Below are 15,470 nucleotides of genomic sequence, written 5' to 3'. Positions count from 1 at the left end.
TTGTGCATGCCACAGTCCTCAGCCAGGAACAAAAAAAATTCCTGTGAGGAAGTGGAGGCAGTTTGGGAAAGGCTCCAGCAGACCTAGCAAGTCCCACTCTCTGGATGGCAGCAGTGCCATCTCAAAGCCTACGTGTGGTGTTACAGTCTTCTAAGACCCACACATGAGGACAGGTGAAACCTTTGACATTAAGACAGTAGTGGTTCAAGAGAACCTGCGTAGGCTGTTCAGTATCCTCAGCTCTGGAGTGTCTGCAAGTACTCTACCATCCAGCAAAGGGGCTGCCCAGAGGCATGTGCCTCCTCCAGAAACGGTAACTCCGAGAGACTGGATCTCTTTTGGCCAAATCTATCTTCTCAAGCTCCAGTTGTTCTCAGCTCTTGCAAGGTTATGGAATAAACTCCCGTTCCCAGTAAGAGGAAACGTCTTCATTCTGGTAGCCGTTAACAAAGACGTCCACCCACGCAGTGGCCTGTTTATATGGTCAGCTGCCTGTCTGTTGTCTTTCCTTCCTTACTGCAGGGCAGGGACCTCCCGCAGGCAGCCTGTGCCCTGTGCTCCTTGAAACCTACCTGCTAGCCGCAGGGCAGTGTAAATGTCATTGGGAAGTGTAGGGTCTGCTCTGTCAGAGCCCAAATATTCCCAGCTGCTCCCAAGCTGTAGCTGTATTTGAAATCTGTCGAACAGCTCCAGGGGCAGCTCGGTTACAGCGGTCAGGTCATACCTGTCAATGAAAGGGCTCTGGTCCCTGGTGGATGAAACTGATATCCCATCTTCCTACCTTCCCCAGAGTATGCTGGTTTGTTAATCATCAACAGGACAATCCGCACTTACGCATGTTCAGAGCAAACAATTTATTTCCCTACTGTTACTGTAATTAATTGAATTACATTTCATTGTAATTCAGTGATTAGCCTGCGTTTCTGCCTTTGGAGTTTTCAGCTACCATTAGCTTTGAGTTGCAGGGGGACTGAGTGAGGCTTCGGCAGTGCTTTCCTGTATCCCGACAGCAGCTGGGGAAGTAGAGAGCGCACGCCTGATATGGACAGTGCTTCTCAAAGGAACTTACACGCGTGACACATGTGAGTACATGGTGAAGGGCAAGGTGCTGTGGGGCAGCTGTTCGCCCTCAGCTGGGAAGTGATGTTGAAGTCGACATCTAATGCTATGGGAATGATTCATAAGCACTGTTACAGTAGGCAAAGATGCTGTGATTTTAAGCTGTAATTTCTGTGAGTTACATGGGGAAAAAAAAAGGATTCTTCCCATCAGTGCAGTGTGCATGGTGCTTAGCATTTTGAATGGATGAATCCCGTTTTGCCAGAAAGACGTTTCTGATGCATGCTGCAGGGAGGAAGAGGATGTGGGGTGCCAAACAGAAAGGGTCTAAGAACCCTTCTTGGAGGTGTAGGCAAGGCATCTGTTGATGATTAGGGGTGGGGTGTGCCAGTGTGTTTGCACATACGTACACATAGAAGTCCCAATTTACCACTGATTTAAAAACTGTTATGTATTTAAACATTAAAGGTAACATTTAGTCTAAATATTTTGCTATATTTGTAAAAATAATTTTCATATATATTTATACATACAAACATGTATATAGGCTTATCAGGCAAACAGGAATGTGTCAAGTATTTATCTTTTTCAAAAATAATTTAAAATGTTGCAGGTTTTATTTAACAGACACAAAAATATAGAATTATAACTGGCAGTACTTTTCCTTCAAAATCTTGAAGATGCTCTACCTTTTTTAATAGACTTTAAACAGATAAGGTTAGAAGCAGAATTAAACTTTACTGGTTTATCTTGATCTTGACTGCGAACATTTAAAGTTAGGGAGACATTTATTCCTTAGTAAAAGAGACAGTAAGCTTAGTGTAGGTGCATGAACAATGACAGCTTTGCCTTGAGAAAGAAGTGCAAGTTCTTTTGATATTTTTATACTAGACTGTTTTAAGTAACATCTTGTTTTAGCTGCTTGTATGGGACATAGTTGTGGTCCAGGATGTGGTGGTTTCAGAAAGGAAGGAAGGAAGGAAGGGCTTGAAATAGGCCTCTCCCCCTTTGTAGCATATGCCTCTCGGGTGGAATTGGAAAGGGCAAGAGGTCTCATGTTGCAGGGTCATTTGTGTATTTCCTTCAGCCTTTGGCATGTCATGGGGCGTTTGCTGTGGGATCTCAAACTACATCTTTTCTCTCATAACCTTTGCTGTCAGATTTAGTTCCTTTATTTGCTCCTTGTAGAGTTATTTTACATGACATTAAGGTTAAGTAGAAGCTTTTATTACTGGTATTTTTCATGTGTATGAATAACCTCCATTCAGAAACAAATTTGTCAGCCTTTTTTTAAAGTGTCTGTTGTAATTTATGTGTGAAGTGAGGTTTTTGTGGGGGGAAAATCTAGATTTAGTGCACCTTCTCCAAAAGAGATTCAAGGACCGCAATATATACGCCTCTGTGTGTATATACACGTGCATGTGTATTTAACATACATAGCTGACAGCTGAAGTAAGATGTTTTGAAAAAGAATGAAGATGATTGCCAATGACTTGCACAGAAGCATGGAGATTTGTATTGCAACCCTGCACGCTGCCAGTTCACTTTTATTTGGAGAACCTTTGTGTCATTCTCCTCTGCACCCTCTTCTGGAGACTGCTTTTCCTCTGCTCCCAGGCAGCACTCTTCTCCGCCTCACACGTTCTTCCTCAGATAGGTAGGCAACCATTTACTTGAAAAGAAACAACCTCTCGCATTAATTAAAAAAAAATACACAATGGAAAAGTGGGTTTTCTTGTGTTACATGTTCTTTATTAAAATCAATGCTTCTCTTATCTGTACTTGTGATGTGTCTAAGGACCTAACGCATTCATGCAACTCCAGTGAATTCAGTGCTCCTCTTCATGTCAATCAAATCACTCCTGTGCAGAAAAGTTTGCTGAGCTCCAAATATAACAGTATGAAAAGTCAAGACTTGGATAGAAGTACATGCTGCTAATAGAGAGTATTTAACTGGGTATCTTGACAGCTACAGCTCTTTTTGAGTAAGCTGCCTGTTGGGAAGTTTGACAACATTGTGAATACTCAAATGTTCAAAGCGTTAATGTAATTAAGGAACTTTTCAAATGGTTTTCTACTGATAATATAACTGTACGTTAGGGTTTTCCTTATATTTTATTTTGCTCAATAACCCGATCAATCAAGTCATATTTTAGTATTAATATTGTCATAATATTTAATTCTGAATTAACAATATATAATTTGTAACATTGTATATACAACTACTTTTACTACTAAATTATTAAAATGTGTTGTGTTTAGAGTCTTCTGTTTTCATTTCTGTATCAGAAGAGGGCTGTTGCTGATTTTAACAGAAAGGTAGGCAGTTGTGCACCCAGGAGAGGAGAATGTTAATTGCAGGAAGATTGAAATCAGGGTAAAAAATAGAAATGTTTACAAATTGGCCTATTTGTGTTTCTGTGATGGATGTTAGGCAAATAGGAAGAATTCTTTTGGCTGCTCTGCAGGATGTATTAATTTATAATATTAAAAATAAAAAATTGAATTTCACTTATGTATGTAAACAAAGAATGCATATTTAATAGGTGGGTAGCAGGTAATTGTCTAGAAAGAGTGAATTTCTAGTTTAGTGTCTAAATTTAAAATTATTTGAATATTTTGTGTGGTGCCTTGTATTCTGTAGTAATTCTGTAGTATTCTGCTTAATGTTTTATCTACCAAAATTATTTTTAGAAATTATGTAGGGAAATGATAAATATTTGAAATTGCTTTTCTGTTTAATGCAATACAAACAAAAAAATTAGTTATCATTTAATAGAACTTGCCAGATGAGTTTTGTTTAGATAGGAACTTTGCCTGGCAGGACTGCCATTTCATCTTGCATGCATAGGTGTGCGTGAACTGTGAAGGAAAAGTGAGATGAGAAGTAAAGGCAGTCTGAAGAATGGCTTTGGACATGAGGGGTGTCAGGTAACTGAGTAAACATAATGCAGTACGTCCAAGGAAGAGAAGATGGGATCAGTTTGGCTGCTCTGGGAGTTCCAGTGATCTTCCTGATGGTTGCAATAAATGTCCACAAAAATGTAGGCTTTGATTTTCTTTCAAAAGGGTGAAGAAGTGAGGGAATAAAATGAAGATTAACAACCTAGACCAATTCTTTGAGTGGAAAGCATTAAAGACAGTAACTACTACAGTGGGGATAATTAATCAAAAGCGGGGGTTGATCTCCTACTGTTTGGGTCAAGGTACTTTAGTAAAGCCATAACAACGATGATTTTAAATGTCAGTATTGAGTGAAGTAATAAATGGGGCTTGCAGTAAAAGGATGGCAGTGTGCTCAGCAAAGGTTCACGTAAAAAGTGACGTATCGGGTCCTTGGTCAGTGAAGTTTTTGATGCTTCATGCCGCCCATCCCATAGGTACTAGTCAAGTGTTTGGTCATTCGGAATAAGAGCTGTTGAGATTTGCAATGCTTTTGTCTCAACTCTAGAATAACTCAAGTTACCAACTTCTAAGGCATGCTTCAGTGCTAATCTCAAGTTTATTCTGCCTGCTGCTGGAGAGAAGATTGTGCTAAAGGCAGAAAGGATTAGCGTTCATTAGTTCTGAACCAATTAGCAGAGAATGCTATGCATGCTGTCCAGGAGGTGCTATAGCAGACTATTGATTTTTCCTTCACCACCCCACTCCCCCTTCCCCCCTCATCCCAGCATCCCAAAGAGAGTTTATTTCCTGGACAATTTACATGTGGAAAAAAGCTTTAATTGCATAATGTTCTGCATCTTTTTCCTTCACTAAAATTTGATGGGTTGGAGGAATAGATGAGATTTAAGGGGAGCTTTTAAATTGTGGAATAAATGCGTTTTAAGGTTGGCTGTATTCAAGTGGTTATATGCCATAAATTTTAAGGAAGTGGCTTTAATTTTAAATGAAAAAAAGGTGGCTTAGGAAGAGGGAAAAAAGAAAGTTTAGTAAACTTCAGCTTTTTTTGGATGAACCACACACTTCTCTAGAAGTGACTGGTAGTACCTACAGCAAACCACGGAGAAACCTAAACACGTCATTTTAAATAGATTTACATGCTTCTGAAAGGGAACTGTCAGATTGAATCTCTCTCAAATCTGAAACATAGTTCTTTGAAAGTCTTTGGTTCAAGTGCAAAATTTGAAGCACCTCTGCAACACTATTACTAGGGAGTTCGCAAGATAGTCCTCCAGCACTGCTAACAGAATATTTCCTGCCTGTAAAACCTGCCATGCTCAGAGAGTTATGACTTCCATTTCTATCTAGTATCTTGTTTTGAAATGTTACTTTTCCTATTTAAATTTTGCATTTTGTTTCCACTTAGGACAATTAAAAGCTGCTAAACAAAACTCCAAACACCTTCTCTAATAATTTAAAATTACACCATTAAATGCAAATTTACCTTTTAAACAGCATCACCACTAAATGCAAATAACATGTCTACACATTGGTGATGAATTATTATTGAATAAACATAAGGTCTTCTTTATATGTGTATGGTGCTCTAGTAGCACAAGTCTAATGACTATTAGTTTAGTACTTCATGCAATATCTGATTGACTTTTAAACACAGCCGTGACTTCCAGAAAGTGACGTCAAGGAGCAAAGCAGAGACAAACTGAATTAATACACCTCTGTGGACTATAAACATACAAATGTAAAAATTTATTTCATACAAACCCATGATTTCTGATTCGGGGCTTTCGACTTCCAGACAGGTGCTTTATTAAATCTCTCTCATATATTTTTACATGAGAATATCAGCCAATGCAGTGAGAAGTGAAGGCACTCAGCACCTTGCAAAAGTCAACCTGTTGCCACATGCTCTATCTAGTAACACAATTTCCTTTCTTTTTCTCTGGGCTTGCAGGCAGGAGCTTCCCAGGTCATCTTCACTAATCCACTGGAGATTGTAAAGATTCGGTTGCAGGTAGCAGGAGAAATTACTACAGGACCCAGAGTCAGTGCCCTCTCTGTTATAAAAGATTTAGGCATTCTTGGTCTTTATAAGGTATGTATGAGTGGCCTCATCGTTTTATGTTTTATGCTAAACTTTTACACTGTTGAAACAAAACCTGTTAAAGAAACCTTTTGAACTTAAAACCAATCTCTTCCTGCAGGGCAGCCTCACAGTGGAAAACTGAAGAAAACCCACTTCTATATTAATGGCAGTGGGATACAAAAACATACTCCCCCATTCTATCCTTTGGGCTCTTATGCAAAGCTACAGGGAGTCCTGTATTACAGACCTGCTGGCTTCTGGCACTCATCATTTCATTTGGTGGGGTTCTGTGAAAAGTTTCTTTGGTTTTCCCTGTGTGTTTTTCTTACGTTTATCTCTGTTATCTCTATTGTTATCTTTGCAGCAGGATATTCTCTTTGTCTTAATAATTTGATGGCAGTGAAACAGTAGTGGAGTTTAGTAGGATTCAGATTTTTAAGAAGTTAAGTGGTGGGATTTGTCAATAACGAATTCCACTGAAAAACAAAGCCCATACTGTACTGTATGTCAGCAGAATGCCAGTCAACACGTTCCTCCCCAGCAGGTATACTGACTACCATCATTACAGATCAGATGTAATGGAGCAGAAGCTATTAGTTTCTTAAACAAGGAAGAGCGTTTCTTCCTGTATGTTCTGCCAGTGCAAGGGGTAATACGTAAATTCGGCAGTTATATTAGCTGTGCACTTACAAAACATTGCTTTACGTGATTTGTCCATAGACCTGCAATAATACTATAAAAATGTACAAATTTACTTTTAGAGCTGAAGCTTTTGTTTTGAATCAGTAGATCAGATTCATGACCGTTACATTTCCTAAAGATCACAGGTGATTTGGTACATGGGACAAAATTACCATTTCTGTTTGCAGTAACTAAACAACTGAGCTTACTAAAAATTCTGTTCTTTAGAGTTGTGTTATCATTTGTGAATAACTGTAAGAACTCGTTTTAAAGCATAAAGTATCTGCGTGAAAAACATTGAAGGGACGAGTTTCTCTTTATCAGGTCTTCTGCTTAAGCCACATAGGGTTTGTAATGTGTGCTGTCCCTTAATATAACCACTGGGTGACTGGCCTCGGGTGGACCACTGTGTGGAGGCTGCTGGCTTGGAGTGTCCTGGTTGGGTGTTTTGGCCAGGAGTGGTGTTTTTGTAACATTCATGCTTTCAGGGTATGCAAATGAGAGTTGTGGACATACGAGTGCTTATTTGAGCTTTGTACAGAAGGAGTTATTTTAGTTGGTAACAGACTGATGACTCAAGTTCCTGAAAGAATATTAGATGTTTTATTTCGAGTTTTCCACTGTTTTTACAGCATGCAAAGTTCTGCTGTCCAATGCCAGGTTGTGGCCAGGAGCTACTCCTTGCAGTACTATTTCATGCTGCTAGTTTTGTCTCCCTTCACTAAAAGACCCATTTTGCTGTGGTTTCCCACGTTTTGCTATCCTTCCAGTGCAGCTTCTTCAGTCAACCAGAGGACGATCAGTGGAGATCCCTATGAGGTTTTAGACTCCTCACTGATACCGTAGTAGTGCTTTTGTGTTTGGTGGAAATAATGGCATGCAAGGACTTGTCTTGCTGCTTCCGTAGTTTTGGGTTGTCAGCAAGACGTAAGGACAGACCTTTGTCGCTTTCTTCATCACATTTGGACACGTCATATGTAAAAGGTATTTATCCTGGGTACTGATGTCAGGATTGATGTCATGCATTGCTTACCAAAATAAGATGTGAACCTTGAATCTTCCTTATTCTAGAAACTTACTTTAGATGTGCTTTATTCTTTTCTTCAGGTCTACATCTTCGTTTCCTGAGACATTTTATTTTCTGTGTTACATACCTGGTAGATCAAAAGTGTCGGTACTTCCTGGACTCAGGCTGCTTGCTGGCTATCAATTTTAACCTTATTTACAAAATTTATTTGTATTATGTCTCTTTTCTGTGTGACAGGGTGCCAAAGCATGTTTCCTCAGAGACATTCCCTTTTCTGCCATCTACTTTCCTGTTTATGCTCATAGTAAACTGATGCTTGCTGATGAAAATGGCCATGTGGGAGGGCTTAATCTCCTTACAGCTGGAGCCATTGCAGGTAATTTTGCAGAATGTTTTCTAGAAGTAATTTTTTTTTTCTTTTAGCGACTAATATTTAATATTCATTCAGTAGCCCCATATAAAGGAAGGGTACTGTACCATTGTATCTGATTTAATCTAAATTTGATCACTGTTATCCTTAGTGGGAGGTGATGTAATTTTGATGAGAGCTAATTACATTTGCATAATGTGGATAAACAGCGTAATGCAGCTCAGCAACTTGTAGTCAAATTTGATCTGTCTGTCTCAATGGGGTTTTGCTTGTTACTGTGCTCTCAGAGTTGAAGCCTAATTTGAATCTTTGATGAACATAAAATGAGATATCATAAGAGCTAAGAAGAAAACGACCTATCTAGTTTTGGATTCCTGAATAACTGAGAGGAAACTTTGTTCAAATGTAATTGTTAAAAATGGGGCATTAGTTTGTAAAGAAGCTGAAGTTAAAGTATCATACTCTGAAATATAAAATATTTTAAAGCTTCTCAAAAATACTTAGCATAAAGAAAATATGCAGCTGTGATAAAAAATTGTTTTTACTAAATAGCAAGCGGTATAAAAATACTAGACGTACGAACTGTAGTAGCAGATATTTAAAAATGTGGATACAGATTGCCAGATTCTGCACTGCCGAAGATTAGAGCACTGGGATGAAAACCAGGTTACCTGCAGCCTCTCAATCATGAACCATTCAGTGTTGTGGAATCGGTGGAGTTTAGAAACATCATTGGGCTGAACCAACCTTTCCGTTACTTGCTACAGTTGTAAGGATTTACTATATATACATCAGTTGTGAGCCGTCTATGTGTAAAGAGCAGTTTCCCACATTGGACTTGATACAGAGCTTGGCTGCACCTGCTCTTTGCCAGTTGGCATATTCCTTGTGCCAGAGGGAAGGGAGAGACCAGCGAGGAAACCAGTAACGCATTTGTAGCCCTGTTTATTCTCAAGTAACACAGAGCTGCCAGAAATGGAAAATTATTTAGCTCACCATACTCAGAGAAGCACATATAAATGTTATTATTTAACTTGTGTCTCATATGAAGACTCACTGGTTCTAGTTCTCTTCGTTCGTTAGGTTAGTGTTTCTGGGTCACTCATACTAAGTGATGAACCCTATTAAAAATGTGTATAAATCTCGTAGGCTGAGTTTTATATGTACAGGATATCTGCCTTCTGAACTGCAAATTTCAAATTCCTGATTGCTCGGTCTAGTCCCGTTACGCATGCGCAGCAGGGGAGAATGCGAGAAAATCTGCATATAGTTGCTATTAGTATATGCTTGTAGGCTTAACTGCATTGCTTCTGTTTTCCTTTAAAACCTCCTGAATTGATTAGTGACACTTTAGAGTTTATGATCACCTATGCAAATCAGCGACTTGTTAAAATTGGTTAATATTGAATTAAAAGTTCAACAGAAGCCAAAATCAATTTCAAAATTTTAAGTCAGAAGATGGTTCTTCGTTTTGAGGCTGACCTTCTTGCAGTATTCAGAAATTCCTCAGATAACACAGTTATATACTGTGGAGTACATTTCTGAAAACTTTCTCCTTTCCTTTGACTAGAAAGCTGAGAGTGGTGCCTTGGAAGTGGAGATTTGTTCTTCCATCACTGTTGGCTAATATCAGCTGTTGGTACTAAGCAGATTTGTAAAACACCTTCATTGTCCTCAGTCTTTTTATGGCATGCCTATTGAAGTAAGCAGCATCTATTCTCCTACAGAACAGTCCAAACAGCAGTACAGACGTATTTCTGTAGAACAGGTGGTTTAAGTAGTAGTTTGCTTACTAACACTTTTAACAAATGGATGTGTAGGATTCAAGTTCCCAAATTAGTTATCTATGTAATTCACAAAATATGTTGTAGAGTATTAGCAAATACAGTGAGGTTGCACAATTAATTTTTGTCATGGATATCTCTTATTACATATATAGCATATATGTGAATTTAAAAGTGCCTCTTTTATCTGTTTGAAACTGTTAGTGACAGACCACTAGAAGATGTTGAGAGAATTGCTGTTGATAGTTTATTGTAATTTTCTTTACTATCAGCTATAGCCTTTAAATTTGGAAGAAACTCAAAACAACTATACCAAGCACAAGCTTCTATTTACCATCAAGTGTAAGAACTTGCACTTTTAGTAATGTCTAAGTCTTGCAAAAAAATATTAAAGTTTGCAGTTTTATTTTTCAGTTAGAAGTGTTTCATCTTTTACAAGACTCTTTGTGCAAATTAAATGTGGTTTTCTTCTAAAAGGTGTGCCTGCTGCTTCTTTGGTAACCCCTGCTGATGTCATCAAGACAAGACTGCAAGTGGCAGCTCGCGCTGGTCAGACAACATACAGCGGAGTTATTGACTGCTTTGGAAAGATTCTAAGGGAAGAAGGCCCCTCGGCTTTTTGGAAGGGAGCTGGAGGTAAGAAATGCACTCTGAATATTAAGACTGACACCAAATGTGCTTCGTTAAGGACTGAAATCAGAGCAGTATTTACATGGCCCCACTCTGAAAAATGTAACATCTTGTTAAAAATGTTTAGCTTTGCTCCCGAAAAAATCTTTTCTTTGTTTGACATTTTGATTTGTAATATTTAACAGCTCGTGTGTTCAGATCTTCACCCCAGTTTGGTGTTACTTTGGTCACTTATGAACTTCTGCAGAGATGGTTTTATGTCGATTTTGGAGGCCTGTAAGTCAAATACTTACTTTTTAGCTTGCACAAAAAACTTGCCAAGTTAAAAAAAAATATTCTTATTTTTTTCATGCATGGGACCAGTTGAAGTTGGTGACTTTGAGCACCTGTACTTAGAATTGCAGTACGCGAAAACTCCCCTCATCCTTATGTAGTTGGGAGAAACTTGCATGCTACTTCTAAACATATGAGGAGATAAAAAGCTATTTCATCTTTATTTTAATATACAACATAAAACTTGTATTTCCATTGTAGCAAGACATTTTGCCCGTTTCCCTGCTGTCACTGGAAGTTAAAAGAATTTACAAAGCTATCTGTAAGAACTCAAGTTCAGTTTTGGCCTTGATTTCCCATTAAGTAGTGGTCTGAACTCACAACTTTACTTGACTACAGAAGTCAATTAACTAAGGTCAGCTTTAACAATCTTCCACACTCAAGCAAGAGCTTGAAGTACTTAGTCTAGGGTTTGTGAAGTTATTCAGGCTTAAGAAAACACTTTATTTAAAGGAAAGGCTTTTTTTCTTTTTCTTTCTTTAAACAGCAAACCTTCTGGATCAGAACCTACCCCAAGAACTCGAATTTCAGATCTTCCTCCTGTTAATCCTGAGCACATAGGTGGATACAGACTTGCTACAGCTACATTTGCTGGTATAGAAAATAAATTTGGTTTATATCTTCCAAAGTTTCGATCTCCTGGCACCACCTCAGCTCAACCAAAAGGCAGCAGCTGAATCCTGAAAAGATGTTTCAACCAAAGTGATGAAGTGGAAAAAGTTCACAAGAGTAGTACTGTATTTTTTCCAGTCAGCTGCATGTTGTTCTAGCTGAAATGAGCTTGCAAATCTAATTACTCCTTTCTAATATTAATATACACCTGCATTTATTTGTTTATTTGCACACAAGGAATTGATTGAAGCTGTGGTTCTATGCCTTGTTTTAACCAGTGGCATGAATCTGTAGCCTAGACTTTGCCTTGCACAGCTTGCATTTAATGTTACTGTACATATTGTACATCTTTGTACAGAGACATCATGGCATCTATACACAGACATTTATATAATGGGTATTGCAGTTCAAACTAGTTTGAAATGTACAGAATGTTTTGTGAAGGCATTTTGTTAACAATCGTGACAATAAAATAGTTAAAAACACTTAAGTCATTTCACTTCTTTGTGTTTATCAAAAATTTGTCCAGTTCACTTTACTTTTTTTTCTTCCACAGATTACTGACCACAGACTAAAATTTAAGTATTAGATGCACCTGTTTAATGAATGCACAGTGCAGGGCAGAGCAGTGAATGCATTCCTTCAGAGGCTAGTTACAGCAAAGGGATTAAAATGCAACCTGCTGGCTTGTAAGTGTAAGAGAACACAGTAATTAGATGAGCACACGCAATATCTTATTTTGCAGCACTACTTTGTAAGAAGGAATTCCCTCAAAATACATGGTAATACTAAATGTGTAACAGATCTTACCCCTATGGTAGCATATTTAAAACACAACGAGGTACCTGCCAGCTATTAGCAGACTCAAGAACTTTTACAGGATTTTTTTCTTTTTTTTTTTTTTCCAGAATGGAGAACTTCTTACATTGTTTTACCATTGAAAGATTAGGTTATTTGGGGGAGGGGAAGGACTTACTTTTGTATTCTTTTTATACGCAAACCTGATTGTTTAGACTTCCAGTTCAGTGGAATGTTAAAGTAAAAGGAGAGGAGAAAGGAAAAGCTTGAACTATTTCTGCCTTAATATCTGCCAAAAGTTTATCTGGTGTAATTTTTAAATGGAAAAGCGTCAGAGGAAATAGAGGAGTCTAGATTTCTACAGTCCTAGAGGAAAAGTAGTTATCCTACCCATACAGCCAGAGAAGAAACGGGGTGGGTTTCCAGCCTCACTTACTGAAGTATGACAACCTCCAATCTTTAGTTTTACATGTTTGTTTAACCCTGAAACATCCTGGAGTATAGTGTATCCCAGCAGTACAAACTCATTTGAAGTTCTACTACTTTCTTGCTCAGGTGACAGCAGGCCAATATGAAGAGTTTTAGTCAGCTTACAAAGAAATGGCTTCCTAAAAACTGAACGCTACAAACACAGAAAAGCCTTCCTTCAGCATTAGCCTCTAAGCAAGATGCAAAATCTTTTGGCACTGAAGAATATTTAGTGAGCTAGAGGTTACAATACATTGAACTTGGGAGTTTGATCACTATTCTGCAACGTGCATGTTTATCTATCTATAAAAACCCATTAGAAGGCTTCCTATTTTTATTAGGTTTTTTCTGTTTAAAGACTTACCTGTTCTGTGCAGTTTTCTAGAGACAGACTTCCCAGGAACTCTCTTCCCATATATATGTATTTTGTTCTGCACTTTTCTAAATAGATACAAAAAATGGCAGGTACCCACTGGCATTTAATCTTAGTCACAGCTTGTTGACTGACTTGATCAAGGCCTTAGGAGACTTTACAATGCAAGATAACATTTGTATTTCTTACAGCTCCAAAACCAGTCAGTGTGGCTCCCAAAATGATCATTTGCAGTATCTAGCATCACTGTTGGTCTCTTAATGTTACAGGTATGGGTTTTACAATATTTTTAACCGGTACTCATCTATTTTGTGAGGGAGGAACACAAGCAGGAATAAATACAGAATAGTTTCTTTGAAAATTATTAAAAGGTTGAAATTATGTAAAACTAATGCCATGACCTATATGTTTATGCCACAATCCATTGAAAGAGAAGAAGTCTATGGGATTTCTGAAAATATAAGTCTGAAGGAAATGTATTATTGAGAAGTAACAATCTCAGTAAAACAAAACAAACCCCAAAACCCAGCAAGACAACAGAACAATCTGCTCATTAAGAATTCTTGTGCCTAAAGGGTAAAAATCATCACATGATGTGCCTGTTCTTTATATAGTTCACATGTTTCTCAACTGAACAGATAGCTGCTGTTGTAAGGTTGATGAGAACATACAAGGCAAATGTCAAACTGAACAGCATGACTTTGCATTGAAGAGGGGGGAGGACTTTTGGTAAGCCAACATCAGTGGACATCTAAATACATTTCACTTTCAAACCCACTGAAAAAGAGAACCTCCTGAAGACAGACCTGCTGTTACTGCTGCCTGTCTCTATGAGCTGCTCATAATAGAGCTGAGACAAGGAGAGAAAAAAACCAAAACAAAACAACAAACAAACCACAAACAAACCATGAAGAAACAGTATAAATACTTCTGGACATAAAGCTGATTAAGGAATATAAACCTATTTCTGACTTAAGCATATAGACCAGCTCTTCTGGCAAAAGAATAAGCTTGTAGCATATTAAGAATGCCAGAAACAAACCTAGAGTCCTAAGTTAAAGGCATCAATACTGGTATACTGCCTAAGTAGTACAAGTCAGAATATTTACTAAAAAAACCCCCAAACAATACCCCCCCAACCAGTCTTGATGAGAAACTTTATCATGTCCTAAGAAAGATGTACCCCCCCCCAAAAAATCTAACCTTTAAAAAAAATGCCAACAATTCTGTTTCAAGCCGTTGAGAGGGTTTGTTTCAACAAAAATGTTAAAAAGCAATGAAAATGTCTTTAACTTAATACAGAGAATTAGTAGCAAGTCTGTAGTTAACAGAATGCAAATCATCACGCTATAGAAATTAAGTCAAAATCTAGTTCCTTATCCTTTGGAAAAGAAAAATTTGACAAGAATAGCCTTTTTACTTTTGGCTGATTGCCATGGTAGGAAGTGGAAGTAAGGGGGAGAAAACAACTCTGTGATGTGTGTAGTAAAACAAAAGCAGCAGCTCCCAGGAACTTTCTACTCTCAAACTACTGAAGTGACACAGATTAGGGGTCAGGGCAGCTGACAAGTGCTCATATAATATTTATTTATGAATCAGTCTCACCTTCTAATGCACCAATTCAAACAAAAGAACCTAGTATTAAATATGTATTTCATTAATTCAGGTCTAATTATCAAATAAGTTGGTAACTACAGACAAATTTTTATTCACATATTACCCACTACCAGAGTCTGAGGCTTATCTATATATAAACAATGAAACTTACTTGGAACATATGCATGCATATCCAGGGGTAATTTGAAGAGTTCAAATTAAAGAATGCTTCAGAGATTTAGTACCTAATGAAAGTTAGCTTGTGTGATATAGAAAGTTTAGTTTAGAAACAGAACTTTTACTTTTCAGAAATAGATACACTGTTACAAAGTGGAAATCTCAGAAGCCCAATGGCAAATTTACACCAGGTTAGTGTTTCAGCAAAAGAAGTTCCTTGCAAAGTCTAAGTTAACTGTATTAAAAGTTATGCAAATCCAAGAATGTGCTTGTAATTTATATATAAAAAGTGACAATGCAAGATCTGATTTTCAGTGATCTTAATACATTTTCAAAGTCCACAGCTGAATCCGTATACTCCTCCCTTAAGCTATTATTTGAACTGACACATGCTTAAACTTTAAGATTTGCATCAAATCATTCACAAGTCTACCACTGCTGCCTATTTTTAAGAGATCTACGCTGGTATGCGGGTTGCAGCTTCCTCTTCTGCGTCAGCTCTGTTAGCGTTTATTTCTGCCAGTGTTCGACCAAATCGAGTCCACTCATCACTGCGAGGAACGGCAATTTGCTGT

General features: G+C 37.9%; 2 protein-coding genes across 3 annotated transcripts in view; one reads left to right on the top strand and one right to left on the bottom strand.

Annotated features, from left to right (window-relative positions):
• SLC25A12 (solute carrier family 25 member 12) overlaps positions 1–13,016 on the top strand; it is a 51,762-nt gene extending 38,746 nt beyond the window's left edge. Inside the window, exons 14-18 of the mRNA XM_082483394.1 lie at positions 5,915–6,055; positions 7,992–8,130; positions 10,386–10,544; positions 10,724–10,814; positions 11,359–13,016. Of these exons, the coding sequence (XP_082339520.1) occupies positions 5,915–6,055; positions 7,992–8,130; positions 10,386–10,544; positions 10,724–10,814; positions 11,359–11,548 (720 nt within the window). The 3' untranslated portion in view covers positions 11,549–13,016. The remainder of the gene's footprint in view (positions 1–5,914; positions 6,056–7,991; positions 8,131–10,385; positions 10,545–10,723; positions 10,815–11,358) is intronic.
• A 1,676-nt stretch (positions 13,017–14,692) lies between these two features.
• DYNC1I2 (dynein cytoplasmic 1 intermediate chain 2) overlaps positions 14,693–15,470 on the bottom strand; it is a 28,772-nt gene continuing 27,994 nt past the window's right edge. For both annotated transcript variants that reach the window (XM_082484634.1, XM_082484633.1), the window contains exon 16: positions 14,693–15,466. In XM_082484634.1, the coding sequence (XP_082340760.1) occupies positions 15,353–15,466 (114 nt within the window). In that variant the 3' untranslated portion in view covers positions 14,693–15,352. The remainder of the gene's footprint in view (positions 15,467–15,470) is intronic.

This window comes from Vanellus vanellus, assembly GCF_965231255.1.
Source record: "Vanellus vanellus genome assembly, chromosome: 5".
NCBI lineage: Eukaryota > Metazoa > Chordata > Aves > Charadriiformes > Charadriidae > Vanellus > Vanellus vanellus.
Note: the sequence above shows the minus strand (reverse complement) of the source record. Positions and strands in the feature narration are given on the sequence as shown.